At 54.3% G+C, this 24911-nt stretch overlaps 14 protein-coding genes across 14 annotated transcripts; 9 read left to right on the top strand and 5 right to left on the bottom strand.

The window, feature by feature from the left end:
* Positions 1-197: 197 nt before the first annotated feature.
* Positions 198-1763, top strand: egl3 (putative extracellular endoglucanase/cellulase; the record flags this gene model as incomplete). The annotated part of the gene is made up of 4 exons (XM_024817193.1): positions 198-294; positions 341-617; positions 663-760; positions 810-1763. The coding sequence occupies 4 exons, from the start codon at positions 198-200 to the stop codon at positions 1751-1753; spliced, it is 1416 nt and encodes a 471-aa protein (XP_024673455.1). The 3' UTR covers positions 1754-1763.
* Positions 1764-2454: 691 nt separating this feature from the next.
* On the top strand, positions 2455-4364 carry BDW47DRAFT_116524 (cytochrome P450; the record flags this gene model as incomplete). Its single annotated transcript, XM_024814945.1, has 5 exons — positions 2455-2807; positions 2936-3353; positions 3495-3833; positions 3892-4050; positions 4191-4364. The coding sequence occupies 5 exons, from the start codon at positions 2455-2457 to the stop codon at positions 4362-4364; spliced, it is 1443 nt and encodes a 480-aa protein (XP_024673454.1).
* Positions 4365-4855: 491 nt separating this feature from the next.
* Positions 4856-5453, top strand: BDW47DRAFT_12737 (uncharacterized protein). The gene is made up of 2 exons (XM_024816702.1): positions 4856-5035; positions 5103-5453. The coding sequence occupies exons 1-2, from the start codon at positions 5009-5011 to the stop codon at positions 5358-5360; spliced, it is 285 nt and encodes a 94-aa protein (XP_024673453.1). The 5' UTR covers positions 4856-5008; the 3' UTR covers positions 5361-5453.
* BDW47DRAFT_12738 (serine/threonine protein kinase) lies at positions 5454-8440 on the top strand. The gene is made up of 2 exons (XM_024816704.1): positions 5454-6184; positions 6237-8440. Exons 1-2 carry the CDS (start codon positions 5546-5548, stop codon positions 8394-8396), a joined length of 2799 nt encoding a protein of 932 aa, XP_024673452.1. The 5' UTR covers positions 5454-5545; the 3' UTR covers positions 8397-8440.
* A 251-nt stretch (positions 8441-8691) lies between these two features.
* BDW47DRAFT_12727 (putative mitochondrial genome maintenance protein Mgm101) lies at positions 8692-9866 on the bottom strand. The gene is made up of 2 exons (XM_024816688.1): positions 9074-9866; positions 8692-8973 (listed from the first exon to the last, which is right to left on the bottom strand). Exons 1-2 carry the CDS (start codon positions 9670-9672, stop codon positions 8706-8708), a joined length of 867 nt encoding a protein of 288 aa, XP_024673451.1. The 5' UTR covers positions 9673-9866; the 3' UTR covers positions 8692-8705.
* BDW47DRAFT_103053 (uncharacterized protein) lies at positions 9677-10224 on the bottom strand. The gene is made up of 3 exons (XM_024811984.1): positions 10159-10224; positions 10013-10109; positions 9677-9913 (listed from the first exon to the last, which is right to left on the bottom strand). The coding sequence occupies exons 1-3, from the start codon at positions 10215-10217 to the stop codon at positions 9845-9847; spliced, it is 225 nt and encodes a 74-aa protein (XP_024673450.1). The 5' UTR covers positions 10218-10224; the 3' UTR covers positions 9677-9844.
* Positions 10225-10296: 72 nt separating this feature from the next.
* BDW47DRAFT_130876 (biotin--[acetyl-CoA-carboxylase] ligase BPL1) lies at positions 10297-12448 on the top strand (the record flags this gene model as incomplete). Its single annotated transcript, XM_024817192.1, has 3 exons — positions 10297-10365; positions 10418-11060; positions 11122-12448. Exons 1-3 carry the CDS (start codon positions 10329-10331, stop codon positions 12446-12448), a joined length of 2007 nt encoding a protein of 668 aa, XP_024673449.1. The 5' UTR covers positions 10297-10328.
* Positions 12449-12826: 378 nt separating this feature from the next.
* On the top strand, positions 12827-13214 carry BDW47DRAFT_124433 (uncharacterized protein; the record flags this gene model as incomplete). The annotated part of the gene is made up of 2 exons (XM_024816253.1): positions 12827-12976; positions 13146-13214. 2 exons carry the CDS (start codon positions 12827-12829, stop codon positions 13212-13214), a joined length of 219 nt encoding a protein of 72 aa, XP_024673448.1.
* A 580-nt stretch (positions 13215-13794) lies between these two features.
* On the bottom strand, positions 13795-15709 carry BDW47DRAFT_12689 (cytochrome P450). Its single transcript, XM_024816632.1, has 2 exons — positions 15164-15709; positions 13795-15116 (listed from the first exon to the last, which is right to left on the bottom strand). The coding sequence occupies exons 1-2, from the start codon at positions 15557-15559 to the stop codon at positions 13926-13928; spliced, it is 1587 nt and encodes a 528-aa protein (XP_024673447.1). The 5' UTR covers positions 15560-15709; the 3' UTR covers positions 13795-13925.
* A 133-nt stretch (positions 15710-15842) lies between these two features.
* BDW47DRAFT_103048 (uncharacterized protein) lies at positions 15843-16449 on the top strand. Its single transcript, XM_024811983.1, has one exon. The coding sequence runs from the start codon at positions 15861-15863 to the stop codon at positions 16260-16262; it is 402 nt and encodes a 133-aa protein (XP_024673446.1). The 5' UTR covers positions 15843-15860; the 3' UTR covers positions 16263-16449.
* An 852-nt stretch (positions 16450-17301) lies between these two features.
* BDW47DRAFT_130874 (alpha/beta fold hydrolase) lies at positions 17302-18463 on the top strand (the record flags this gene model as incomplete). Its single annotated transcript, XM_024817191.1, has 2 exons — positions 17302-17882; positions 17936-18463. Exons 1-2 carry the CDS (start codon positions 17517-17519, stop codon positions 18461-18463), a joined length of 894 nt encoding a protein of 297 aa, XP_024673445.1. The 5' UTR covers positions 17302-17516.
* Positions 18464-18839: 376 nt separating this feature from the next.
* BDW47DRAFT_103046 (uncharacterized protein) lies at positions 18840-20585 on the top strand. The gene is made up of 3 exons (XM_024811982.1): positions 18840-19381; positions 19441-19919; positions 19985-20585. Exons 1-3 carry the CDS (start codon positions 19226-19228, stop codon positions 20520-20522), a joined length of 1173 nt encoding a protein of 390 aa, XP_024673444.1. The 5' UTR covers positions 18840-19225; the 3' UTR covers positions 20523-20585.
* A 40-nt stretch (positions 20586-20625) lies between these two features.
* BDW47DRAFT_103044 (uncharacterized protein) lies at positions 20626-21045 on the bottom strand. Its single transcript, XM_024811981.1, has one exon. It carries the CDS (start codon positions 21025-21027, stop codon positions 20782-20784), a length of 246 nt encoding a protein of 81 aa, XP_024673443.1. The 5' UTR covers positions 21028-21045; the 3' UTR covers positions 20626-20781.
* A 2172-nt stretch (positions 21046-23217) lies between these two features.
* Positions 23218-24515, bottom strand: BDW47DRAFT_124429 (uncharacterized protein; the record flags this gene model as incomplete). The annotated part of the gene is made up of 3 exons (XM_024816252.1): positions 23218-23312; positions 23367-24378; positions 24426-24515. The coding sequence occupies 3 exons, from the start codon at positions 24513-24515 to the stop codon at positions 23218-23220; spliced, it is 1197 nt and encodes a 398-aa protein (XP_024673442.1).
* Positions 24516-24911: the final 396 nt, after the last annotated feature.

The raw sequence follows: 24911 nt of genomic DNA, 5'->3' as shown, positions 1-24911 counted from the left end.
AGATCTCCAGTGAAATTACATCGCTGATCATGAATAAATTATGCCCAACCCCATAAAGGCACCGATCCTGCTACTGTGTCGTTGTTTGGAAGTTTCTCGACATCAAGACCGGTTCTTGCCTTTCATTCTGCACATTCTCTTCTCAGCCACTCGTTCTTCACTCACCTTCAATACACTCTTTTTAACGATCTTTTACGATGAGATTCGGTGCCTTGATCATGGCCGCCAGCGCCGCTGGCCTGGTGCATGCCTACCCCCGGAGGGAGATGAAGAAGCGTGATACCGGATTCACTTGTATGTATGCTTTCCCCCCTGACAGTAATGAATACTAACAGTCCAGGGGTCGGTGTTAACGAGTCTGGCGCCGAATTTGGCGAGTCTAACATCCCTGGCACTCCGGGAACCGACTATACTTTCCCCGACATTTCGAAGATCCAGGCCCTGCGTAACGAAGGCATGAACATCTTTCGGGTGCCGTTCCTCATGGAGCGACTCGTCCCGAACGACATGTCTGGCAGCTTGGATGCCACGTACCTGAAGCACCTGAAGGAAATCATCCAGTCCATCACGGATAGCGGTGCCTATGCGGTTCTCGACCCGCACAACTACGGCCGATAGTATGTCTCCCATATACACCTGAAAGCAACTGCTAACGCATTCAGCTCCGGCAATATCATCTCGTCGACAGCCGACTTCCAATCCTTCTGGAAGACCGTTGCGGGTGAATTCTCTTCCAACGAGAAGGTCATCTTCGACACCAGTACGCGTCAAGCTTCCCTAAAGCGCTTACCCAACTAATGATTTTCCAGACAATGAATACCACGACATGGATCAGTCCCTCGTACTGAACCTCAACCAAGCCGCCATCGACGGCATCCGCGCCGCTGGCGCCAAGACCCAGTATATCTTCGTCGAGGGCAACCAGTACACTGGGGCGTGGAAGTGGGCCGACAACAACGACAACCTGAAGAAGCTCAGCGATCCCCAGGACAAGATCGTCTACGAGATGCACCAGTACCTGGACACCGACGGCTCCGGCACGTCGGAGACCTGCGTCAGCTCCACGATCGGCAAGGAGCGCATGCAGACCGCGACGCAGTGGTTGAAGGACAACAACAAGAAGGGCTTCCTCGGCGAATTTGCTGGCGGCGTGAACGAGCAGTGCGAGACTGCCGTCGAGGGCCTGCTGGACCACATGGCGACGAACAGCGATGTCTGGATGGGCGCCGAGTGGTGGGCTGCCGGCCCGTGGTGGGGCGACTACATGTACAACCTGGAGCCCAAGGAGGGCAAGGCGTCTGATGCCTACCTGCCTATCCTGAAGAAGTACTTCGTGGACGGCTCTGCGGCGGCGTCGGGCGCGGATGTGAAGCGTGAGTTCGCTCCTGAGGCTTTCACGTCTGCTCCCACGTCTGCTCCCACGTCTGCTCCTACGTCTGCTTCCACGTCTGCTCCCACGTCTACTCCCACGTCTACTCCCACGTCTGCTCCCACGTCTGCTCTCACATCTACTCCCACGTCTACTCCCACGTCTGCTCCCACGTCTGCTCCCACGTCTGCTCCCACGGACTCTACTACCGCCACGCCTATCGTTGCTCCTCCCGCCACCGCTCCTGCACCCACCGGCACGGCCGAGCCCAACAAGGCCAGACCTCTCCAGCAGTGTGGAGGAGCCAACTGGGATGGCCCTACGCAGTGTGTCGGCTCGATGAAGTGCATCGAGCAGAGCCCTGAGTACTCCATGTGTGTCTAAAGCACTTGATTGGGTTGTTGAAGACGCTCATCAACACCTATCGCAATACGAGACCTCGACTGTTGGACCATGGGAGGACTTACTCCAATACTACCCAATTTTTTTCTCCCGGAGAGAATGCGACCTGCGAGCCAATAAACAATGAAACCAAGATATATTTTCTTTTAAAAAAAATTTATTTACGTACTATTTGCCGTGAGACATTTATCTAGTTTGATCCACCATGACGCACTTGCCCCATGGCAATAACTACACACATTTGCATCAGCCCTCATCATTGGCTCATCAAGCAAAGTAAAGTCAACAATACCAACCCCCCAAAATGCTTAATATTGTCCCTTTCCAAACGCCAAGAGCCTCAGCATTCACCACTGGTTCTCCAAACAAAGAAGCTCCCAAACCCTAATAAGCGGGCTCCAATCACCATCTCCACCCACACCACTGGATTCAACATCTCCTCGCATCTGGAACTAAGGATATAGACAAAACAGAACAGGACTCAACAAAGGCGAAAACAGCATTACAATGGTCCAGACGTCCACCCTTTTGAAGCCCTCAATCACCACCTCGCTAATAACTTCCTTCCTCATCCATGATATCCTCTTACCACAGCCACACAGTTCGCACCATCCGTGGAAGCGACATACACCAACCATACATACAGCACCCAGCACAACAAGCAGATGATAGTAGATACCACCATGGAGGCACTCACCAGAGTACTAGCCCAAAGCCCAGAATGGTCCACCCGCAGCATTATCGCCCTCCTCGTGACAGCCCTCGCGTACATCATCACCATTGCCCATCGACCACCGTCTCGCTCCCGCGACGACCGCAGCACTCCCAAACCACTCACCACAGGGTACTACTACCCTTCTTTCCTCAGCACGTGGCGCTTCTTCAACAACCGCCACGGCTTCTACAACGAGGGCGTGGCGGCCTCGTCCACCGGCAACTTCAGCCACTCTGTGGGGCCGCATCACCTCATCGGATTGTCCAGATCAGCAGGTAGAGAAGCGTTCTTTCACCGCAGAGAGATGGAAATGGTTGAGGGGTGAGTACTTCCCCCCTTTCCCTTCCCCAGTGGTTCCGCTGCACTCTAGCATTCTTTGCTCTACTCCAGCATCAGGAACACACCCAGTATACTGGAAAGATTATATAAAATGACGGCAATAACAACAGCTTCACCGTCTTCTTTCCCACAGTCGACCCCTCCCAGATCGAGCCCTCCACCGGCTGGCAAGGATACCAGATCAACGCGCATATCATGCGCACCATGCGCACGGAGAACATCCGGCGCAGTCTGTCATCGATGCTAGCATTCGCAGCAGATGCTGTAGCCGCGCATTGTGGAACGAGTAGCCTTGTGGATCCATTCGACGTCGCGGATCGGCTCGTGTTTCAGTTTACCATGAGCGCGGCGGGTTTTGATGACTTGCGTGCTGGCTCGCCGTTGCTGGCTGTTTTGGGCCCTGCTCTTCTGCGGAAGATTGAGGGTTCGACGAGTGCTGGGAGGGTGCTTGTGCCTTGGTTGCGGACGCCGGGGTATCGGCGGCGGGTGACTGCTATTCGGGAGTTGGCTGGGTATTTGGGAGATGCTGTACGGGAGTCGGAGGGGGTCGTGGATGGGGTGTTGAGAGTTCTGATGGAGAAGGGGCTGTCGACGGGGGAGGTAATTACTGTGGGTTTGTCCTTCTTTTACGTCTTTGTTTCTTGTTGTTCTAATAGTTCGACTTGACAGTACCTCATGGCCACGCTGTTCGCCGCTCAAATCAACACGCCCCTCATGGCCGCCTGGCTTCTCGTTTATCTCTCGCGCAATGCACACTGGATGACGCAAGTCCGCACGGAGCTCGACGCTGTACTCAGTCGCTATCGCTCATCCCCACAAGAAACACCGCTCCACATCCTCCAGCGCATCCCCCTCGAAACATGGGAGTCTGACTTACCCGTCCTCGAACTATGTCTGCGCGAGTGCATCCGCATGCACCTTACAGCGACCACGTACCGCCGGAACTGCAGCGACAGAGAGATTCCCATCGGAGAGACGGGGGAGGTGATCCCCGGTGGGGCCTACGCAGTAGGCCGATCCCCTTCTTCTTTTGGTTTATAGACACGGCAGCTGAGCCGGAACACAGTTTTATATTCTTGGAGAAGCCCACGCCAATCCGGCGGTTTATTCCGACCATGGGACATGGGATCCGGCGCGGTTTTCGCCGGGCCGGGCGGAGGATAAGGGCGCGCCGTTGGCTTTTTTGGGATGGGGCGCGGGACGGCATGCGTGCTGTGAGTCTATGGTTCCTTTCCTGTGCTTACTGTTTCAACTGGATCGGTAGCGTGTTAATTGGTTCTGTTTGCTGTAGTGGGAATGAGGGTAAGTGGTCTAAAACGGCTGGTGGCTGGCTGTTGGATGGATTAGCTAACCTGTCATGTGTAGCTGGCTAAGATTGAGGTGGCTGTCGTTGTTGCATCCTTTGTGGCTACCTTTGATCTGATGCTGTGCGACCAACTGGGTCGTCCGATGGATCGTGTCCCAAAGGCGAATCGGGATTCGAAATCGGCGCATCCGCCGGGGGAAGAAGTGCGGCTGAGATGCTGTGCTCGGAGTTGATCTGTCTCCGCGATGGCTTAGGGCGCATTGTGTGGATAGTGTCTGGGAAGGCACGGATCCCGCTGGGTCATTGAATCCATGTTTCAAGAAGTGTGGCTGAGGTGCGTTTTAAAATAGTATATAGTATATATAGCATAGCTGCCTGGTACTCTCCCTGTTTTGAGTATAGAAAGACAATTAGTGCTCTCCACCCCTCCCACCAGCAAGACAATCCAAGAATGGACTACCTGAAACAATCCCTCTTCCCGCATCCATCCAGTGCCCAGTCCGACCGACATGGTTCATCTGGAAATGACAGTGGGGCTGATCGCAAGACTTGGCACGAGAACCCGATCTGATTGATCACGAAGCTCCAACGGGGCCAACGCTCGTGTCAAACCCTCGGACATAACCGATTGGCCCATGCATCGATCCTGTCCTTAATCTCAAACCACGATCCCGTCAAAAAGGCTCAATCGAAAGTTCAGGACCCCAGACAATCCTGCAGGAACAGAACCCACGGACCATGCTGATACTGATCCCTCTCAGTTGACGGTGTTGTTAGAGAACAGGGGTGGAATGCCCGATGGAATGTCGTATTTTGGTATGCCTCGTGGCATTCCTAGTAGGCCCTAGTAACGAGCGGACGTAGGAGGACAACAAGGATGGAGGAGCCATTGGGGGGGAATGAGGTATGAATGATGTTGTGGTTTTGTGGCGGGCGATGAAACAAATCCAGCTAATTCCCCTGCCGAGCAGGCCTCAGGCAATCGTCTCTTTTTTCCCTGCTGGTTTCACGAACATTCCCTGTTCTTTTCTTTCTCTCTCTGTTTTCCTCTCTCTTTCACTTCCTACTCTACTCGCTTCCACTCTTCTCCCACACAACGGTCGTTTCCGATTTCATTTGTTTTGACAATTACAATCCCTGATCGATTCCGAATCGTCATCACGGGCTTCATTGTCACTGTCTGTCTCTACAGTTCCACCGTGCTTTTCCGAGTTGATCTGCACTGCTAATTGACCCACACGGTCGCTCCACCACTATCGAAGTTTGACATTACGTTCGCACAGATTGCTCCGTGCTGAATCTATCCCACCAGTTTAGGGCAGCGTGCCCTTGTTTATTCCATTGACGCGCATGCCGAACACTCGTTAATACACCGTTATATGCATATCGCGTCGCATAGTAAGACAACAACAAGATGGGCAATCCAAATGATGTGATGATTGATATTCCATTGAGCAATGTCGGCAGCCGGGGCCAGACAGGTGCGCGAAATCCCAGCGTGAGAACACCGAGGTCGCCGCCGGGACAGCCCATGGGCTACCAACCGCCCGGGGCGGAGGACACGCCCGGCCGTAGCGTCGCCAACGAAAAGACCGGACTGGTGTCGGACGCAGCGATGCCCGGTGTCGCAGGCGGCCGCCGGCGCATCACCGGAGCGACGGGAGCTGCATTGGAAGATCCGGCAGACGGCACCGTCACACGCATGGGTCGCATCTACCAGGCCGTGCTGAACTTCTCCCTGGTCACTCGATATTTACTCTATATCCTGCCGCTGGCGATCTTGCTCGCCATTCCAATCATCGTGGGGGCCACTGTCGCGCCGCATGCCGCCATAGGAGGTGTTTCCCTGCCCTGGTTCTTCTTCTGGTTCGAGATCGTCTGGGTCAGTCTGTGGATATCGAAATTGGCGGCCCGCGGGCTGCCTTATGTCTTCCAGTTTCTCAGTGGGATTGTCAGCTCCGGCACGCGCAAATATGCACTGATCTTGCGCAATCTGGAGACGCCGCTGGCCACCGTGTTGTGGGCGGCAGTCTCGCTGGTCACGTTCTTCCCGGTATGTGTCGAGTTGAGCATGTCAATGGACGAGTTGGGCTAACGAGGGTTAGATCATGGCGCTGAATCCCGAGAAGAAGTCCCAAGGCGACAAAGGAGTGAAGGGGTGGGAGAAGTCTATCAAGAACATCCTTTTCGCTCTCTTCGTCTGTAGCTTGATCTTCTTGGCCGAAAAGGCTGTGGTGCAGTTGATCTCCATCAGCTACCACCGCAAGCAGTTCGACCGCAAGATTCAAGAATCTAAGCGCAAGATCCAGTTAGTCGGGATGCTGTACGACGCATCGCGCACCATGTTCCCCATGTACTGTCGCGAGTTCCGCGATGATGATGCTGCCATCTCGGACTCCCTGCTAGGGTCCCCAGCGAATAAAGGACCGGGTCATCTCCGATCCAGCTCTTCCGCGCCGCTGAGGCTCATTCGCGAGGTGGGACACAATGTGGGGCGCTTTGGCAACAAGGTGACTGCAGCCTTCGGGGACGTGGCACACGAGATTACTGGGAAGGAGGTGTTCAACCCGACGGCGGCCCATTCGATAGTCACGCAGGCGCTTGAGCGTCGACGCTCCTCCGAAGCCCTGGCGCGGCGCATCTGGATGTCGTTCGTCATCGAGGGCCGCGAGGCCTTGTTCCCCGACGACATCTCGGAAGTTCTCGGGGCGGGCAAAGAGACCGACGCGGACGAATGCTTCCACATGCTAGACCAGGACACCAACGGGGACATCAGCTTGGACGAGATGGTCATGGCAGTTGCCGAGATCGGACGCCAGCGCAAGTCGTTGAACCACAGCATGCACGACGTTGACCAGGCCATCCACGTGCTAGACAACCTGCTGATGTCGGTGGCCTTCATCGTCGGCGTGCTCGTGTTCGTGTCGTTTGTCACCAGTGGATTTGGCACCGTCATCGCTGCGGGTGCCACCTCCCTGCTGTCCCTCAGCTTTGTCTTCTCGACCACCGCTCAAGAGGTGCTTGGCTCGTGCATCTTTCTCTTCGTCAAGCACCCCTTCGACATTGGCGACCGCGTGGAGATCGACAGCAAGCCGTATGTGGTGGACCGTATCTCGCTTCTGTTCAGTGTCTTCCGGTGTGTGACCGACCACCGACTGACCCAGGTGCCCAACGCGGTGCTCAACACGTTGTGGATCGACAACTTCACGCGCTCTAACGCCATGCACGAGACGCTCACCGTGCCGGTCCACTTTGATACCACCTTCTCAAACATCCAGATGCTCCGCGACGAGATGGAGCGGTTCGTGCGCGACAAGGATAACTGCCGCGACTTCCAGCCCGAACTCACCGTAGACGTGACCGGCGTCGGAGACATGGACAAACTGGAACTTAGTGTCTCCATCTGCCACAAGTCCAATTGGGCCAACGACGCCGTGCGGGCCTCCCGCCGCTCCAAGTTCATGTGCGCGCTCATTGCCACAGTGCGCAAGATTCACATTCGCGGACCCGTAGCAGCCGACGACGCTGGCTGCGACAGCCCTTCCCCATCCGACGACAAGTCCGATGACGCCTCCTCGAAAGATACCAGTGCCGCGGCGCGCGCCGCCGGCGCCAGCGAAGGAGTGCGTCGCCTCCACACGGACCTAGCCGATGACGAGTCCCGCTCGACTGGCTTCGACGTCGCACGGTCTACAGGCTCCCTGCACCGCCGTGGTGCAGGCTCCACCCCATCCATCAGTCTACGCAGCGGCGCCACTTACCCCGACCCGCGACGATCGCGCTCTGTCGCCGGCGGCGACGTCGACAATTACCAGACCCCGGCGGCGTCCCCAGGGCATGACCCCGCGGCAGCCGCCAGCGCGAACTACGTGTCTCTGGCGCGGACCCCATCCCCAGCTCAACAAGGACCATGGACGCCGTTCCCCACCGCCACAGGCGGGGTGCCCATCCTCTCCCACCCCACGCCCCCTCGACGGGCATCCAACCAGTACCCGCCTCCCCCGACGGACCCCTACCACCAGCACTACGAGGCTCCAGGGCCCTCCTCCGCCCCGGGACAGGCGGTGACGTCTTACCCTGAAAACCCATACTTAACCACGCAGCAGCAGCAGCAGCAGCCGCCGCCCTCGGAGCTGCCGTCCGAGCGACCCGGAGAGAACGTGGACTCGTTCGAGGAGGAGCGGCAGCCGGAGTCGATCCCGCCGCGGTCGGCCTCAGCCAGACAGGCGCACGAGATGCCGGGGGCGTTTCGACGGTGGAATTAGTAAATTTATATTGTAATGAGTATGGGATGGAGTTGGGATAGCGCAGTCTTTTTGTTTCTTTCTCTTTCTTCTTGATCCTCTTGATCTTTTTTTTTTTTTTCTTATCTAATGGCTTCGGTCTAGTTTGATATCTTTTGGTTTTTGTTGTTAGGAGAGTACTTTATTCCCAGTATTTCTATAATACAAGTCAAATCAACAAACAAATCCAGCATGCATTTACCTATCATACATCGAAAACCATTCACTCATCCATTTCCTATCAATCCCACTCCATCACATAATCAAATCAAATCAAACCAAGGAAGACAATCACTTGCTCTCCTTCCAAGGATAAGAAACCGGATCATCCTTGCGGATCCAAATCTTCGACTTGCGCTTATTAACGATATGCTCGACGAAGACCTCGCGCGTGTACTGCGCGCGGTAGCGGCGGATCCAGCGCGGGTCCCACAGTTCGCTGGCGATGCCGAGATCCTTGCAGCAGCGGACGAGGGCGTTGGATCGGCAGCCTTCTGTGGCGGTGGGGATGCCGTCGGGAGAAAAGTAGTCTTGTTCGCCTCTGGCTACGCTGACGAGGCTGTTTTTTTTTTTATATATTAGTTCGCTTTTCATGGGAAACAAAACTCTATCAAGCAAACAGAAGGGGAGGGAAAAGGTAAAAGAAGGGGGAAACCCACCGCCCATTACAAACAAGCGCATACTCCCTCGTCACCGTCTTCGGCGTCACGATACTCTCACTGCGCGGGACAAGCCCCCACCCGCCGGGACCGAACGCGCGGTTCAAGATCCGCCGGTACTTGATCTCGGGGAGGTAGACGATGCCGTCGGGCTTGATCTCGACTTCTTCGGGGTTAACCTCTGTGAGGAGGATGTCTGCTGCTTCTTTGGGGAAGGGCGCTGCCGAGAGGCCGTGGAAAGAGCGCGTCCAGTCGATGCGATCTGCCGTTGGGTCGTCGAGCTCGAGGGGCTGGTCAGAGAGGCCGGTTTTGGAGATGTTTTCGGTGCGTTTTATGGGGGTTTCAATGTTGTTGTTGTTGTTTTTACTGCTTGCGCTGTTCGTATTATTCGTATTGCGGTAGCCATTGGAGGGGGTAGGAGTGGTGGGAGGAGTGGCTCTGTTGGGGGTGGTTGTTGGGTTCGGAGGTGAGGCGCCTGTCGGGTTGAATTGTGGTGTTGGGGGTGTTCGTGTGATGAAGCGGGTCTGCTGGATGGAGATGCTGGGTCGGATAGTCTGAAGAGAGGCGCGCAGGGCGCGAGGAACCGGGCGGAGAGACATGCTGGTTGGTGTGTGGACGCGTGTGTTGGAGAATCCTTCGCCGTTTGAGGACGCGGAGATGACGTTCGTGATGGTGTCACGTGATTATTATCCCAACCAGAGTACTATCAACTAAGAGTGGATGGATATATTGTGTAGCTAGAAATACAGTAGTGTACAGTAGTGTACAGCATCATGCGTCCTTCATGTCTGTCCGTTTGTCATTGCCCTGGCGCTTCCAGCACTGGCGGAATGCCTCCATCTGATTCATTAGCTTCAATCGACCAATGGACCATATGGATCACACAGATCAGATGGATCTTATAGGGAGTGGGGATTGAGTAGAGTAGGGTATAGATACCTCGTTCTTGCAACTCCGCCAGTCCTTCTTAACATAGTAACAGTCGTTCATGCGGTCCTGCTCAGCAGCACAGCCCGTGCTGAAGATGCGCTTATCCCTACATTTCGTCAGTTTCCAATTGCAAAAAAGAGTAAGTCAGGACATACCAGTCATCTGGCTCATCATCGTCCACAGGGGGTTGCTCTGGCCGTTTGTTGGGAGACATGTTGAGTAGTTGGGATTGACACCGGTGGATGTATGAGGTGAGACGATCGGCCCAGATTGACCTGCGGAGTCATTTATCTCGGACTCCGCCTTCATTCCTCATCTCCCCACCATGGCTCCCTCCAGGTTTAACGTCCTGGTCTACACCGGTATAATTGATCCCTACAATAACACAATCCGATTAATTAACAGATACATTAGGAAATGGAACCACCGTCGAATCCGTCCGACACTGCCTCTATTCCCTCCGCCGCCTTCTAGCCCCCCACTACGCCGTCATCCCCGTCACAGCCGACCAGCTCCTCCACCAGCCCTGGTCCCCCTCCTGCGCCCTGCTGGTCTTCCCCGGCGGTGCAGATCTCGGATACTGTCGCGCCCTCAACGGCGCCGGCAACCGTCGCATTGAACAGTACGTGCGTCGCGGAGGCGCTTACCTCGGGTTCTGCGCCGGCGGCTATTACGGCGCCCGCCACTGCGAGTTCGAAGTCGGCGACAAGACACTACAGGTCATCGGCGATCGCGAGCTCGCGTTCTTCCCGGGGACCTGTCGCGGGGGTGCTTTCGAGGGCTTTGCCTATAACAGCGAGGCGGGTGCTCGTGCCGCGCAGCTGTCGGTCGCCCGTGGGGCGCTCAGTCCGGAACAGGTGGTTGTTCCGGAGGGCTTTCGCTCGTACTACAATGGGGGCAGTGTCTTTGTCGACGCGGGGCGATATGCCGATAAGGGAGTTGAGGTCCTGGCTCGTTACGCCGAGGAGCTAAACGTGGACGCGGGCGAAGACGGCGCTGCCGTGGTCTACTGTCGGGTGGGCGACGGGGCCGCTATCCTGACGGGTCCACACCCCGAGTACGTTTATCATACCCTGTACCCTGTGATTACTATGAGGGCAATACAGCTAACGGTGTAGATTCGCGGCCGTGAACCTCGACCGCAAGGCCGGCGGCGCCGAGTATGGGAAACTCATTGACGCCGTAGCAGCGGACGACAAGGCGCGCACGGACTTCCTCAAGGCCTGTCTGGTCAAGCTGGGGCTGCAGGCGTCGCAGTCCACCACCACCGTACCGTCCCTCTCCTCCCTGCACCTGTCTGCCCGGGATCCGGCTGACACGGCTCCGCTCCTAGCGTCGCTGCGGGAAGCTGTGACGGCGGACGGGCCGCAAGAGTACCTCAAAGACGAGAACGACACGTTCCGCATCGAGAAGCCGGGCGCGTGGAGCATGGACGGGCTGAGCGACACCCTGCCGGGCCAGCAGGAGGGGATCGTCGATTACCGCACGGTTGAGAAGCGGCTGATCGTGCACGACGACGTGCCGGGGTCCAAGACGACCCCGTCGTTCAACCACCACGCGTACTACGCGAATCTGCGAGAGTTTCAGGCGCGGTCGCGCGAGGGGGCGAGCGAGTTCGGGTCGCATCTGATGTACGGGGAGGTGATCACCAGCACCAACACCATCCTGGAGAAGAACCCCAAGCTGCTGCGGCAGCTCCCCAACGGGACGACCGCGACGGCCACGACGCAGGTCGCCGGCCGCGGACGCGGGTCCAACGTGTGGGTGTCGCCGGCGGGAGCGCTCATGTTCTCAACGGTGGTACACCACCCGATCGACAAGCTGCAGTCGGCGCCCGTGATCTTCATCCAGTACCTTGCCGCAATGGCAGTGGTGCAGGGGATCAAGTCCTACGACAAGGGCTACGAAGCCATGCCAGTGAAGCTCAAGTGGCCGAACGACGTGTACGCGCAGGACCCCGACGCGACAGCCACCAACCAGTACGCCAAGATCTGCGGGATCCTAGTGAACTCGCACTTCTCAGGGCGCGAGTACATCTCGGTCGTGGGGATCGGGATCAACGCGACGAACGCGGCGCCAACGACGTCGCTAAGCGCGCTGGCAGCGCGGTTCGTGGGGCCGACGGCGGCGCCCATCACGCTGGAGCGGCTGCTGGCGCGCGTGGTGACGACCTTCGAGGAGCTGTACACCCGGTTTCTGCGGACGGGGTTCGACCGCGGGTTCGAGGCGATGTACTACGCGGACTGGCTGCATACGAACCAGGTGGTGACGGTGGAGGAGGCGGGCGGGGCGCGGGCGCGCATCAAGGGCATTTCGCGGGACTACGGGTTGTTGCTGGCGGAGGAGCTGGGATGGGAGGATCGGGGAACGGGGCGGGTGTGGCAGTTGCAGAGTGACAGTAACAGTTTTGATTTTCTGAGGGGGCTGGTGAGGCGGAAGATTTAACTCCCTATTCTGTAGATATTAACCATTGATAGTATAGATATTATCGGTAAATAGAGATGTCTAACATACATACATACAGTTACAAACAAATACAGTCCAGGATGATATAATATACTAAACTTAGACATAACTAGTTAATATACTGCGCTATAATATAAGATAATATAATATAATATAACCACATCCTTCTTTATTCGCACTCACCTCAGCCTTACCCCTCTTTCTGTCTCTCTCTCTTTCTTTTCTCTCCCTTACTCCATTTCATCTCACTCTCTCTTCCATCCCTCTCCAACTCTCTTCCCCCCCATCCCTATAAGCACGATCCACAACCCACCCATCCAACCCATCACCCCAAAATCCCACCTACCCACTTCTAAAATGTTCAACCTCTTCTCCAACCCCCCCAAAGACGAAAACACTCAACCCCAATACCAAGAACCGCTTTGGGATCCCCGCACCGTGACAGTGCAGCAGCAGCCGACGAGCCCGAGTGCTCCCGTGAAGGAGGGTCTGGTAGTGGAGCAGCCGGTTGGTTATTCTTTTCTTATCTGTCTGCCTGTTTTTATATTCTGCTGTATGAGGCTGGTATATTGCATACAATATATACATATATATATATGTGTGTGTGTGTGTGTGTGTTATGGATGCAAGAGAAAGGAAAGTGTGATATATGGATGGATGATACTAAGAAATACAGCGCTCCAACGAACAGATGAACTTGAGTCTCCGCGGTGGTGGCGCCGGTGGTATCTGCTGTGGGCTGTGAGTTTCTCTCTCTTTTCTTCTTGTTTTGTTATTCTTGTCTTACTGTCTACATTACTGTGGTGTCTACGACCCATCCTCCCTTGGAAGGAAGGCGAGAGAATGAATGAGATGCTGATTAATGACGTTTAGCTGCGCCGGTCTGGCCTGTTTCGAGTGCTGTGAGATTTGCTGCTAGTTTGGTCTTTGATCTACCTACCTACTCTGCAGTACTGCGAGTTATTTACCCACCTAGGTAGAGAGGTAGTAGGTTGGTGAGTAGGAGGTATTAATAGTTAGGGGATGGTTTGTGGGTTGGTTTTGTTTATCTACGAGTAAACTACGTATGACTATATGATATATGCTGTCTTTGTTTCTGTCGTTTACAACACACTTAAGTGTCTATGTATGTGGCGAATTGATATTCCCCTATTCGTTGAAGGGGAAAAGTATTATTGGAGTACATGCCATCGACGTCAGTGACTATATGTGGCGCTATATGTTTGATCTACGTCCGCATGACACTACTACTCTCCACCCTACATGTAGATCATCTGTGCATACTGCGACCACCTGATCAGTACACTACGTAAGTCTGCTATGCACACCTATCACCGTCGTTCGAAAATAAGTAACCCTTATTTAATGCGTCTGCTCAGCGATTTTTTTTTTTTTTACAAAAAAAAAGCAGTCAACTTATCAAGTGTAGCTCACGGCCATCGTCAACCCAGTAAGCCTAAGCAGCCTTCATCCGCACAGTGACATTCTCCCCCGGCGCGATCGTCAAGTTCAACGCATAATTGACCTCCCTCTCCGGAAACACATCCTCAACCGCCCCAAACCGCTGCAGCAGCCTCACAAGCACATACCCCGCCTCCGTGAGCGCAAACTGCTGCCCGATGCAGATGCGCGGGCCTCCATTGAACGGCAGATACTCCCACCCTACCCGGTGCCCGGGGGAGTGTTCCATCCAACGCTCGGGACGAAGGACGTCCGCATCTTCACCCCACAGGTCCACACGACGGTGCATCGCAAACACGCTGTACAGGACTTGCTGGCCGGCGCGGATGTAGACAGGGCGGGAGCCGTCTGGCCCGCCGCCGCGCGGAAGAGTGGTGTCGCGGACGGCGGTGCGGCGGTTGTTCGAGACGATGGGATACAAGCGGAGGACCTCGTTGAGGAAGGCTTGCAGGTAGCGGCAGTCTTTGAGGGAGGTGAAGGTTATGGGGGCGATGGAGCTTATCGGGGTGGTGTTTGGGCCGTCGGGGCCGAAGGCCGCGAGAATGGCGGTGCGGAGTTTGGTGAAGACGTCGCTGTGGCGGGCTAGGAGGAGTAGGCTCCAGCTGAGGAGCGAGGCGGTTGTGTCTCGGCCTGCGAGGAGGACGTTGAGGAGTTGTGAGCGGAGCTCCATAGGGTCTTGCGTTGCGGCCGCTAGTTGCTGGAGGAAGACGCCGTGCTGTTTGGTCGGGGCTGGACTGTCTGGTTTGCTTTGGGACTGTTGGTGGTAGTCCAGCGCGGCGCGGACAAACCGGTCGACGTAGGCGTGGACGTCTGCATTGACGTGTCGGCTTTCCTTAGTGTTGGCGAGCCAGTGGAGCTTGTCGAGGCGCGCGCGCTGGCCCGCGAGTTGCTGGCCTCGGTCGAAGTTGGCGGAGAAGGAGTCTGGCTGGTTGGTGTCTAGCGCGGCGGATTGGCTGTTGACGCTCTCGCCGAAGAGGAACTCGGTGGCTGAGTCCATGGTCAGTCGGAAGAAGAGGGTTTGGATGTCGACGGCGGATGTCCAACCGGTGGTGGGGTCGACGGGCATGGCGCGGAAGGCGTGTTGCACATGGCGCTCTTCTAGATCTAGATCGCTGATTTGATCGCGGGTGAATTGGGGGCGGAGGAGAGCCCGCGAGCGGGACCAGTGTTCGCCGTCAGTGGTGAACTTGATATAGGTTAGCGTTTATTGTGTATACCAGGGGAGGGACGTACGATTCCATTCCCGAGGAGAGGGTGGAGGGAGATTCGGCGCGAGCTTCCCAGCTCAAAATCGTTGAATTGGATGGCTAGCATTGCCTGTATGTTCTTTGGATCGCAGGTGATGATGACATCGCGCAGGGCCTGGCGGGTGAGGTAGGTATGGACGCGACGGTTCTCACGAGTCTTCATGAGAGAGAAGCGGTCAACGAACAGAACGGGCAGCCTGCGTGCTTTGTCTGCTGCTTGGAGTTCTTTGAGAGTGTTCCAGCCTAGGAAGTCGCTAGGATAGTCCGGGAGGGAGCCACAGTGCCAGCGGAAGGAATTCCGAGCATGTTTGACGGTGGTGTAGAGGCCGTAGAGGAAATTGAGGAGGGCGGCGAGACCGATGAGGGAGGCGAGAGAGAACATTGTGTCTGGTGGGTGCGGAGTGGAGGAGAAGAATGTCGACGATGGGAGAAGTAGTGGAAGAAGTGCTGGTCACGTTGCTGGCAGCTGGCATTCACAGCGTGATGCAGGAATCCTGTTTCTTTGTCAATTCTACGAGATGCGCTTGTTTCATTGGTAACACAGCGTCGATCTATCCGGATGCAGTGAACGTGTCTTGTTCGTGAGCTGACCAGAGGCTCAACAGAGGCAGTGGGTAGGGATAACATGTCATGGTAGCTATCTGGAGTGTGATTGTTTTATCAACAGGGTCAGATCTGAGTTCATGTTGAATCTAATATTCTCGTCATCATTCTTCCTGCACGCAAGATCTGACACAAAATTTGATACACATTTCAATCAGTCCCATTATCAATCAGCAAGTATTCTGATCACTAGAATCCAGTATGAAAGACCCGGTAAAACAGACCATCTACCGAAACTGAAAGAGATGGCCCACCTCATGAGCAACATCTTGGAGTACATCGAGTTGAGCCTCCGATTCCACCCCAATCGTTGTACAACCAACCCGCATTGGATACACACGCGTCACACTGTATGCAGAGGAACCGGACCCTCGGTCCTCCCCGTTTGCCCCGGAGGCTTGAATAACAGTTGGGAGGTAGAAAATTCGACCAGCGCAGTCGGGCTCGTTGACAATCCAGCGGCAAGAGAACAGTCAGCTTAGCAGTGCAATTTCCAATATCCATGTACTCCACGGTACGGTGTACTTCAAGACGCATGGAAAGACCCACACTCGAGGAATCGAATCAATTGACACATAATATGGGCTGACCTGGTTCGGCGGATGTTGATTGGCGGTGTGACTATGTACCCACTTTGCTCAACGGCGAGACTGTTCGACGAACCTAATATAGACATATCATGTACTGAGTAAGATTGAGAAGAGTGAAGAGATTGAAGACATTCAAATAAATGGAATGGTCAAGATCAGGTGACATTCCAGCCACCGCCATGTTCCTCAGGCAGAAATGTCCTCCTCCAATTCAATTACTCCTTTATTTTGCCATCATTTTTCTTGATGAAATTGAGATCCACCAGGACCCCGCTCTCTATCAAGATATCGTGACTGGTTGCCTGTCTTGAAGGACAAGCCTGACATCATTCTAGGAAGAGACCTAACAAAGTGAAGCCGTTGAAATGGAGTTCAACTTGGAGACTTGACATCAGCTTCCAGCCCACAAGCAAGCCGATCGCAAACACGGCTTCCACGTTTAAAACATCGCGAGGAGAAGAATGCGAACTTGGATCCTCATGCAACACATCGATGGGCCAATTCCTGCGTCCTAGAAGGTAATGTTCCACCTACAATTACAGAAATCTGCCAAAGGATGGGAATTTACGCTCAAGATCTTGCAACTCGATCTACGGGATTCAACTCCAGAACCGTATAGAACCATAGAACCCTAGAACCCTTTAGAACGGCCATCTCAGTCGGTTTAATCCATTCAACCCTGCGGGGAGTACATCCGACACGAAATGAGACGCACGTCAAATATTCAAATGGTCGGCCAGTCCCACACAGGCAGGCGAGATTGAGCCTGGAGCCCGGGTTTGCGTTCCAACCAAGGAAGTAGATGGATGTACCGAGTGGGGCCATTTTCTACCATTCTATGATGAATTAGGAAAAATCCGGATAGGGGCAGGCAGATGGTTGGCAGCCGACCTGCCGAACCGTTGAGAAAAACGGTCGCAAAGGTTAATAATCCTGTCAAATTATCAATTTCAGCGACGATCTGCACCAGAAAAAGGATCAACCCCCGACCGTTAGTTTGCTCCATCTTCGGAGCTGCCAAAAAGGACGATTGTCTTCACGATTAGGAGGACATACAAAAACGACCGCTGCCCGACTGCCATAATCCAGGAGTATCAACTATTCTCCTAGTGTCCTTGCAGAAGACTTATTACTACGTCAAGAAACATGGCAGCCACTCAAACCATCCGCGTCCCCCATCTGGGCGGCATCGACGCCGGCTACACCCTCTCCAACGGTCAATATGACCCCTCCAAGCCGACCTGCGTACTCATCAACTCTATGTGCATGACCACCGCGCTCTACCGCCCGCAATTCGAGAGCGCCGAGCTCATCGCCGCCGTCAACCTGCTGGCCATCGAGCCGCTGGGCCACGGCGCCACCAGCTGCGCCACGGAACACTTCACCTACTGGGACTCGGCCATCATGGCGCTGCAGGTCCTCGACGCCCTGAACATCAAGAAGGCGTTTACGCTGGGGACCAGCCAAGGCGGTTGGGTTGTGATGCGGATGGCCCTGTTGGCGCCCGAGCGGGTATTTTATTTCCCTTCTGTCTCTCCCATTATCTAAGTACTGACCTCTTCCAGATCCAAGGTGTCATTCCCCTGGGTACGTCCATGGACTGCGAGTCGCCCGACTCCCGCAGCAAGGGATGCTGGGACCCCGCGCCGCTGCTGGCGCCCTTCCACGACAAGTGGTCGTCGGCGACGGCGACGCCCGACTTCCTCATCGACGACGTGTGGTGCGGCATGGTGAGCGGCATCGGGTTCGGCGCCAACTCTCCCGCCGAGACGGGTGAATTCTGGACCAAGACGCTGAAGGAGGTGTACCGCGGAGATGAGGGCCGCAAGAAGGTGCGCATGGCAGTGAACTGTCTCCTGGAGCGCGACGGGCTGCTGATGCGCCTGCGCGACGTCAAGTGCCCCGTGTACTGGCTGCAGGGGTCGGAGGACACGCCGTTTGGCACAACGGTGCCGGCGGAGCAGATTCAGTTGCTGAGCGGGTCGGTGGAGGCGTCGTTGCGGATGGTCGAGGGGGGAGCTCATTATCTGAACGCGACCAATCCGGCTGAAGTTAACCAGGCTGTGTTGGAGATGGTCCAGAAATATGCCTAATTTGTATATACTACTACTTACATACATACCTATTAATATCTATCAAGTTGCCGTAATCCATGGTCCATTGACGGGAGAGATATTATTCATCTCGTTAAAATTAGTTAGCGATAAATACTTTGGTCGGCAAGCCATCCAAATTATGGCGTGGTTGAGGGGATAGTGGGTCGTAAACTTCGACCACGCGATTTAGTTCGTCATTCTAGGCTCTTTCGGATGGATTGGCAGCCACTCATTCCATGGTTCGTCCTCCCCCCGGTTCATATCATTTCCTGAAGAACAACATGCAGATCGTTCCCCTCCCACCAACGGAATTCGGATAGTGGAAACAGACAGGCGGGATTTGGGCCATTATCCCGCCAACACATGGCAAGTTGGCGGATCCAACACGGGCCCCATGATTGGCCTCATCGTGACAGTTCGCATTTAACTCGGCATTGCGGCAGATGAGGGTGGGGAGGGAGAGGAGGAGATACGGAATCCACGCGAGACTAAGACAAGGTTCAACGGTCGTAAAAAAATCTGGATAGACTGTTTTGGAATTTGGGCCCCCTGACTCTTGCGACGATGGTGGGGTTTCCGCTACATATTACCTACTATATTGGCTGGTTTTTTTTTTAATCTATTTTTTTTTCTGTTATTTCGCTTTTGTTTTTCTGATTTATAGATCCCACTGCCCCGGGTGGTTTGATTCCTGACTCCTGTTAGAGTTTGATTTTTGACTCCTGTTAGAGGCGACGTGATATGAGAGTATGACATGCAATGGGCAATGAATCCGACAATCTCCAACACTGGGCAGCAGCCACCACCATCTCGGTGACGGTGCTGGCCTTTGTGTCCGTATGTCTTCGGCTGCTCTCGCGCTGGGAGCGAAAGCAAAAGCTATGGTGGGATGACTGGATGATTATCTGGTCGATGGTGCGTTCATTCAACTCTTCTCCCCCAATCCACCAGAGCATAACTGAGAAGAACGACAGGCCTGGAACTTCGTCGTAGTAGGCTTCATCTTCGCAATGATCCACAACGGCATGGGCCTACACGCCGACACAGTCGACCCCAACAACGTCGTCCTCATCGCCAAATTCCTCGTCGTCGCGGAGGTCCTCTACGTCTTCAACCTCGTCTGGACCAAGATCAGCATCCTCCTCATGTACTACCGCATCTTCCACTTCCCCTACTTCAAGCGCTGGGCCTACGGCATCGGAACCTTCATCATCTGCTGGGTCATCACCATCACCTTCCTCTTCATCTTCATCTGCGTCCCTGTCGAGAAACTCTGGTACCCGCAGCTGCCCGGCCACTGCATCAACCAGGTCGCCACGTGGATCGCCAACGCGACCTCCACTATCGCCACCGACCTGGTCATCCTGTTCCTGCCGATGCCTCAGATCTGGAAACTGCAGCTGCGGACGTCCGAGAAAGTGGGCCTGACCGTTGCATTTGGTCTCGGTTTCTTGTATGCCTTTCCCACCCATCTCTATAACCAAACTTTGATAGCACATACTGATAACAATAACGCAGCGTGGTCTTCGCCTCCGCCTACCGCCTCACCGTCCTCTTCTCCTACACAGCCCTCGACTCCTCCTACACGCTCGCCCCAACAGTCGCCTGGACAGCCATCGAAATGTCCGCCGGCATCGTCTCCGCCTGCCTGCCGACAATGCGGCCCGCCCTCCAAGCCGGCGCACGCCTCCTAGGCATCCAGCACGCGATGCCCGCCCTGCTGCGCAGTCGCACCGACGCCCTATCCAAGGGCCAGTCGAGCGGGACGCGGCCGCACGACCTGTCGATGAAAGACGGGAGCCGCACCGGCACGGGCGGTGCCCGCCGCCACTCATTCTACTATCTACCGGATGACAACGACTCGCAGGGCGAGGGGGGCCACGAGTCCGGGGATCTGCGACCGGGGTACGATAGCGGGAAGATGACGACTGACGTGCGGGTTAGTCGGGCGAGTAGTCGGCAGGATATGAGGAGTGAGAGTTATGGGGATGACGAGGTGCCGCTGAGGGGCATTCGGGTGCAGAAGAATTTTGTGCAGATTAATGGAGGGCGATAGGAAGTTTCGAGTCATGTAGGAGTGGGGTGGGTAGTGTCGTATATTAATTAAGGGTGGGGGAGGGGCTCAGTTCATGAGTAATAGTAATGTTGAACGATTGAAGTATGACTCGGTGATGTAAAGCTTCCCTCTCTTTGATATCCTCCGTGGTATACAAATGGCGCTATAACAGCGCTACCGAAACAAGCCAACTCGATCAGGCAGATCATCACCAGCTAATGCAGCGCTTGCGTCGACGAACCCCTGGATTAGCAGCTACCTACCGCGCGAATATATAGTTCCCACAGGATGTCCGATCGAGGGTGTTAGTCGGTTGACTAGTTAAAATGATTATGATTCCACGAGGTTCACCGATCTTATCTGATTGCACCAGGGCCGATCCTTTCGCCCATCCATCAATGCAGGAGAAAAGGATGATCCACGTCATTATAGACGGGCGGTATACTGATTGATACATCATCTTGCTTGGTCCTAACGAGTTGGCTCCTCCATGATGTTGTCGCATATAAACGGCCCCTTGGCCGTTCAACTTGCGACCGACCAACAAGTCTATCCATCTCATTGATACCCGAAACGGAGCTGACTTACCATGACACAAGTGTATGTTTATGGCTTTGTACCTACTTGGACCTAGAGTAGCTTATCATGCTACTAGACAAGATGACCAAGCACGACATGCCTGCCTGCCTGCCTGCCTGCCACTTGATCCATGTTACTAGTTAGAAGGAGGCACTATTTATGCAACTTTATGCAAATATGAGTCAGCGTATTTTCATAATGCACGTGACTACCTAGATACATATATAGTCACGTGCACAAGGGGTGATCAGGTGCTGAGCATAAGACATATGATATATCATTATCATGCACAACGTCCCCTGTAGAGTCCATCCATCACGTTCAACCGTTATATGAGCCCGTATGCTCTCTGCTTCTTTCCACGAGCAAAAATTTTCGATCGATTTCAATTCATATCTTGAAAATGGGGATCATCTCGTGCAATGCAAGGCAAGGCGGGGCCTAATTGTCGTTCACAAACCTTGATATGCCACTCGGACGGCCGTAAGTGGTGGATCAAGGTGAATTTCACAGGCGAGATATTTTTGAGTCCTGTGGACGGACTGGTGTCACAGAAGACTCCAAAACGGCTGAGACGCAAAGAATACCAGTACTTTATCAGGCTGGTAGACCTCGGGTCTCTCCCTCTTCTCAATGACACGGTCAGTGAAGTGATCTTGGAAGAGTGCACTGATGAACGTGACTCCATGTTAAAAATACATAATACTGGAGAGCTCACTCTTGTGTTCTTTGCAAAAGTCTCCGGGAGACTGAGATACTTGGTCCGAGGGGATCCTTTGAGAGTCATCTATCCTTCACGCTGTGAATTTCCTTCTCTCCGGCAGATCAACACGGCTGAGTTATCGGAAGAGTCAGAGATCACGGACGGGGTCTTCCAAGTCATTGGTATCAACAAGACACCGTACATTCTCAAGGTAGTTAACCGGCCTTATACCAGTCTCACGACACAGAAATCATTCACAATGAGCTTAGAAACCTTCAATACTTTCAAAAAGAATCGATCATTACCCAACCAGCTGGCATCACAGTGGCAGCAAATTCTTATATAACAACAAATATTGTCCTCGACGCAGACGGAAACACAGTACTGATTAATATCGGTAACATTAGTAGAATTACACACAAGTGGCTTGCTCCGGAGATCCGACAAGAAATATCATCTGCTAGCCTCCCGTTTAAGGTACGCTAGGGAAATGACACTTGGGCTTACGGAAAGCTGTTGTCGGGAATTAGATTACGTGCAGGGCCCGGCCCTTTTTTGGAAATTTTGAATCATATTGCTTCCTGTCTTACAAGGGAAGGCACACAAACGCGCATGGCTCTTCTAGAAGCTATCTCCCTTCTCAAAGATGCTGGTGTCGGTAGGGTATTTTCATACTAACATTAGGGTATCAGGGCATCGGGGCCATATGGGTAGCGCACACTCGTAGCTAACTCGCTATACCACTCTCGTCTCGCGCACACGGTCGAAAAGCCACCAGTGACCATATCTTCTTGGCGAGGCACATGCTGGTAGAAACAAATACCGATCGTCCTACTCATACAGCGGTAGGCAATTAGTACTCCTGGCGTGATACTGACTGTCTCTGATGCGATTGCGCATGCTATCCAGTCGGGTGGAGTAGTCTGTTGATAGTTGCGTAGTCAAGTCGACTTCTGGATTCAATTGGACGGCAGCTTGAGTTGTTTCATCGTATGCGCGTTGAATCTCGTAGCTCTCAGGGGTTTTGTGACACGACTCCTGACTACGATAAAAATGTCAAGTCACCGCTGCTAGAGGTGTAACTACTAGAATAGGAGCAAATGAAGACCTTGGCGTTCTTTGCGTGGACAGAGGGGAGCAGATGGAGAAGGAGAGCAGCCATGGTGGCTGAGTGACTTTCCACCGGGATTGATGTATATGGGCTAGTCGGATGATCTGGATATACCCTGATCGTATTATACAAATTTAGCGAAGTATGGTGAACGTAAAGGCAGAACCTGCTCTTTCAAGTACTATACAACGTTGTACTATGCGCGGTAGTTCTCATTAGTCGGCCTTCTATCAACGATATTCTAAATGAATGATGATTATTTATAAGAACCTATAGTAGTCAAGCATGCACAAATATCCCAATCAACTAAATACAACCGACGTCTTAAACGCCCCCACCACATCACATTCCCGGAATCCCGGCACGCGACCAAGAATGACCACTCCGCGAAGGAGTCCTAAACATAATTAGCAGACCGAACGAGTCCCATTCACACTGTCAACAAACTCACTTTGGAAGAACGACTCCAGGTCCAGCCTCGAGGGAGCCACGCTCTCCCCCAACGACTCCACCAGCGACATCTGCAACTGATATTCCGCACTATCACCACCACCACCATCACCCGGGGAACCCGAATCTGACTCCCTCACAACGGGAAACAAAGACCCATCGACCTGGACCCCTCGCTCACGCAGGAAACCCTCCACATCGCGACAATCGAACCACCGACCATCAAGCCCGCAGGCCTCAAGCCGCCTCTGTGAACCGTCCACGCCCACGCTCAAGATCCGCCGCGGGAGGCGCATCTTGGGCGGGTAAATGGGGTTTCCGGCGGTGTCGCGCGCGGGGTAGTGCGTGCCGGCGCCGCCGATGCAATAGAACGGTAGGGTGGGAACTTCGAGTGGGTTGTCGGTGTCGGCGCAGACGAGTCGTCGGAAGTAGGGGTACATTTTGGAGCGGTTGCGGAGGCACGGGACGAGGCGGAAGACGCGGTAGATTTCCACAGGGGGGGAGTGGGCGTTGGTGAAGAGGCGGAAGGCGTGTTCGAGGCTGTAGCGCTGGAGTTGGCGGGAGAGGGAGCACTCGCGGAAGGCGTGCGTATATTTTCTTGTGCTGGGGGAGGGGGTGATTGTGGGGGATGGTTGCTGTCGGAGAGGTGTAGTGGGTGTTTCTACTGTGGTGGTGGTGGAGGAGGAGCTGTCGTTGTGGTAGCCAAAGGGGGTGTTGGGAGGATTGGGGTCGTATGACCGAGTGACTTCGAATTTGTCTGTTGGCGATTGGGATGTCGTCCTCGTTTGGTCGCGATCGCAATCAACCATATCAAAAATGTTATCGAAGCCGGTAACTAGTGGATGGCTGTCCTGCAGCTCGGACACCAGCGCGGCTCGGTAGTCTGACAGCGACTCGGAGATACTCTGTAGTTTCGTTTCCAAGAGTGCGACTCGCTGTTGCGTTTCTTGTAAGCTGGCTGCTTTTTTCAAACGATATGTCTTTTGCGCGCGTCGAATTTGACTCCGTCGTTCCTGGGTCCGTTAGATCCTGCCTCCATTGCGACACAGACGAGACCTACTTCCGACAGGACGGTGGCGCTAGCAGCGCCGGAACGCGGACGACCACTGCTTCGGGGCAGACGGCCCTGGGAGAATGGTATCATTGGCATCGTTGACAGTGTCGTTGTGCAGACCGTCGCGGTTGAAGGGTCAGTGTCTGAGTTCTGGACCGAGGAATGAATATGATCGGCTAGTGGCGTCAGATCTGGATGCGCCGGGGCTGGCGCATTTTGATCGACTGGGGCGAATTCTCGCGCAGCGAGAAGCTGCCGGAGGTGTGGAGTGGGGTCCACCATGCCTCGAGGTTGAATTCTGTTGATCAACGTTGGGCGAAATGGGGATATGATGGGGTGAAGATTGGCAAGTCCGAGGCGAGGCGAGATGATTCTATCCGATAATGTAATCCCTCGGCTGTGGAGATGACCCACTTATCAGATCACGATAACAACCTTATTGTCAGTCATTATGATACACACAATGTATATGTTTGTGTGATTGCTGTTTCA

This window comes from Aspergillus candidus (genome assembly GCF_002847045.1).
Source record: "Aspergillus candidus strain CBS 102.13 unplaced genomic scaffold BDW47scaffold_13, whole genome shotgun sequence".
NCBI classification, from domain to species: domain Eukaryota; kingdom Fungi; phylum Ascomycota; class Eurotiomycetes; order Eurotiales; family Aspergillaceae; genus Aspergillus; species Aspergillus candidus.
This window is presented reverse-complemented; position numbering and strand designations above follow the sequence as displayed.

Bases quoted from the DNA above. Each gene is read 5' to 3' on its own strand.
- BDW47DRAFT_12737 (XM_024816702.1), top strand. From the start codon at position 5,009: ATGGAGGAGCCATTGGGGGGGAATGAG. The intron at 5,036-5,102 runs GTATGAATGATG...CCTGCCGAGCAG, and splicing joins AGCCATTGGGGGGGAATGAG to GCCTCAGGCAATCGTCTCTT.
- BDW47DRAFT_12738 (XM_024816704.1), top strand. From the start codon at position 5,546: ATGGGCAATCCAAATGATGTGATGATTGATATTCCATTGAGCAATGTC. The intron at 6,185-6,236 runs GTATGTGTCGAG...AACGAGGGTTAG, and splicing joins CGCTGGTCACGTTCTTCCCG to ATCATGGCGCTGAATCCCGA.
- BDW47DRAFT_12727 (XM_024816688.1), bottom strand. From the start codon at position 9,672: ATGTCTCTCCGCCCGGTTCCTCGCGCCCTGCGCGCCTCTCTTCAGACT. The intron at 8,974-9,073 runs GTGGGTTTCCCC...AAAAAAAAACAG, and splicing joins GCGCTTGTTTGTAATGGGCG to CCTCGTCAGCGTAGCCAGAG.
- BDW47DRAFT_103053 (XM_024811984.1), bottom strand. From the start codon at position 10,217: ATGTCTCCCAACAAACGGCCAGAGCAACCCCCTGTGGACGATGATGAG. The intron at 10,110-10,158 runs GTATGTCCTGAC...GACGAAATGTAG, and splicing joins GATGATGAGCCAGATGACTG to GGATAAGCGCATCTTCAGCA. The intron at 9,914-10,012 runs GTATCTATACCC...CTAATGAATCAG, and splicing joins GGCGGAGTTGCAAGAACGAG to ATGGAGGCATTCCGCCAGTG.
- BDW47DRAFT_12689 (XM_024816632.1), bottom strand. From the start codon at position 15,559: ATGTTCTCTCTCGCCTCCCTCATCGGTCTCGCCGCCCTCCTCAATTTC. The intron at 15,117-15,163 runs GTACGTCCCTCC...ACCTATATCAAG, and splicing joins CTCTCCTCGGGAATGGAATC to TTCACCACTGACGGCGAACA.
- BDW47DRAFT_103048 (XM_024811983.1), top strand. From the start codon at position 15,861: ATGTTGAATCTAATATTCTCGTCATCATTCTTCCTGCACGCAAGATCT.
- BDW47DRAFT_103046 (XM_024811982.1), top strand. From the start codon at position 19,226: ATGGGCAATGAATCCGACAATCTCCAACACTGGGCAGCAGCCACCACC. The intron at 19,382-19,440 runs GTGCGTTCATTC...GAAGAACGACAG, and splicing joins GGATGATTATCTGGTCGATG to GCCTGGAACTTCGTCGTAGT. The intron at 19,920-19,984 runs GTATGCCTTTCC...ACAATAACGCAG, and splicing joins GCATTTGGTCTCGGTTTCTT to CGTGGTCTTCGCCTCCGCCT.
- BDW47DRAFT_103044 (XM_024811981.1), bottom strand. From the start codon at position 21,027: ATGCGACAACATCATGGAGGAGCCAACTCGTTAGGACCAAGCAAGATG.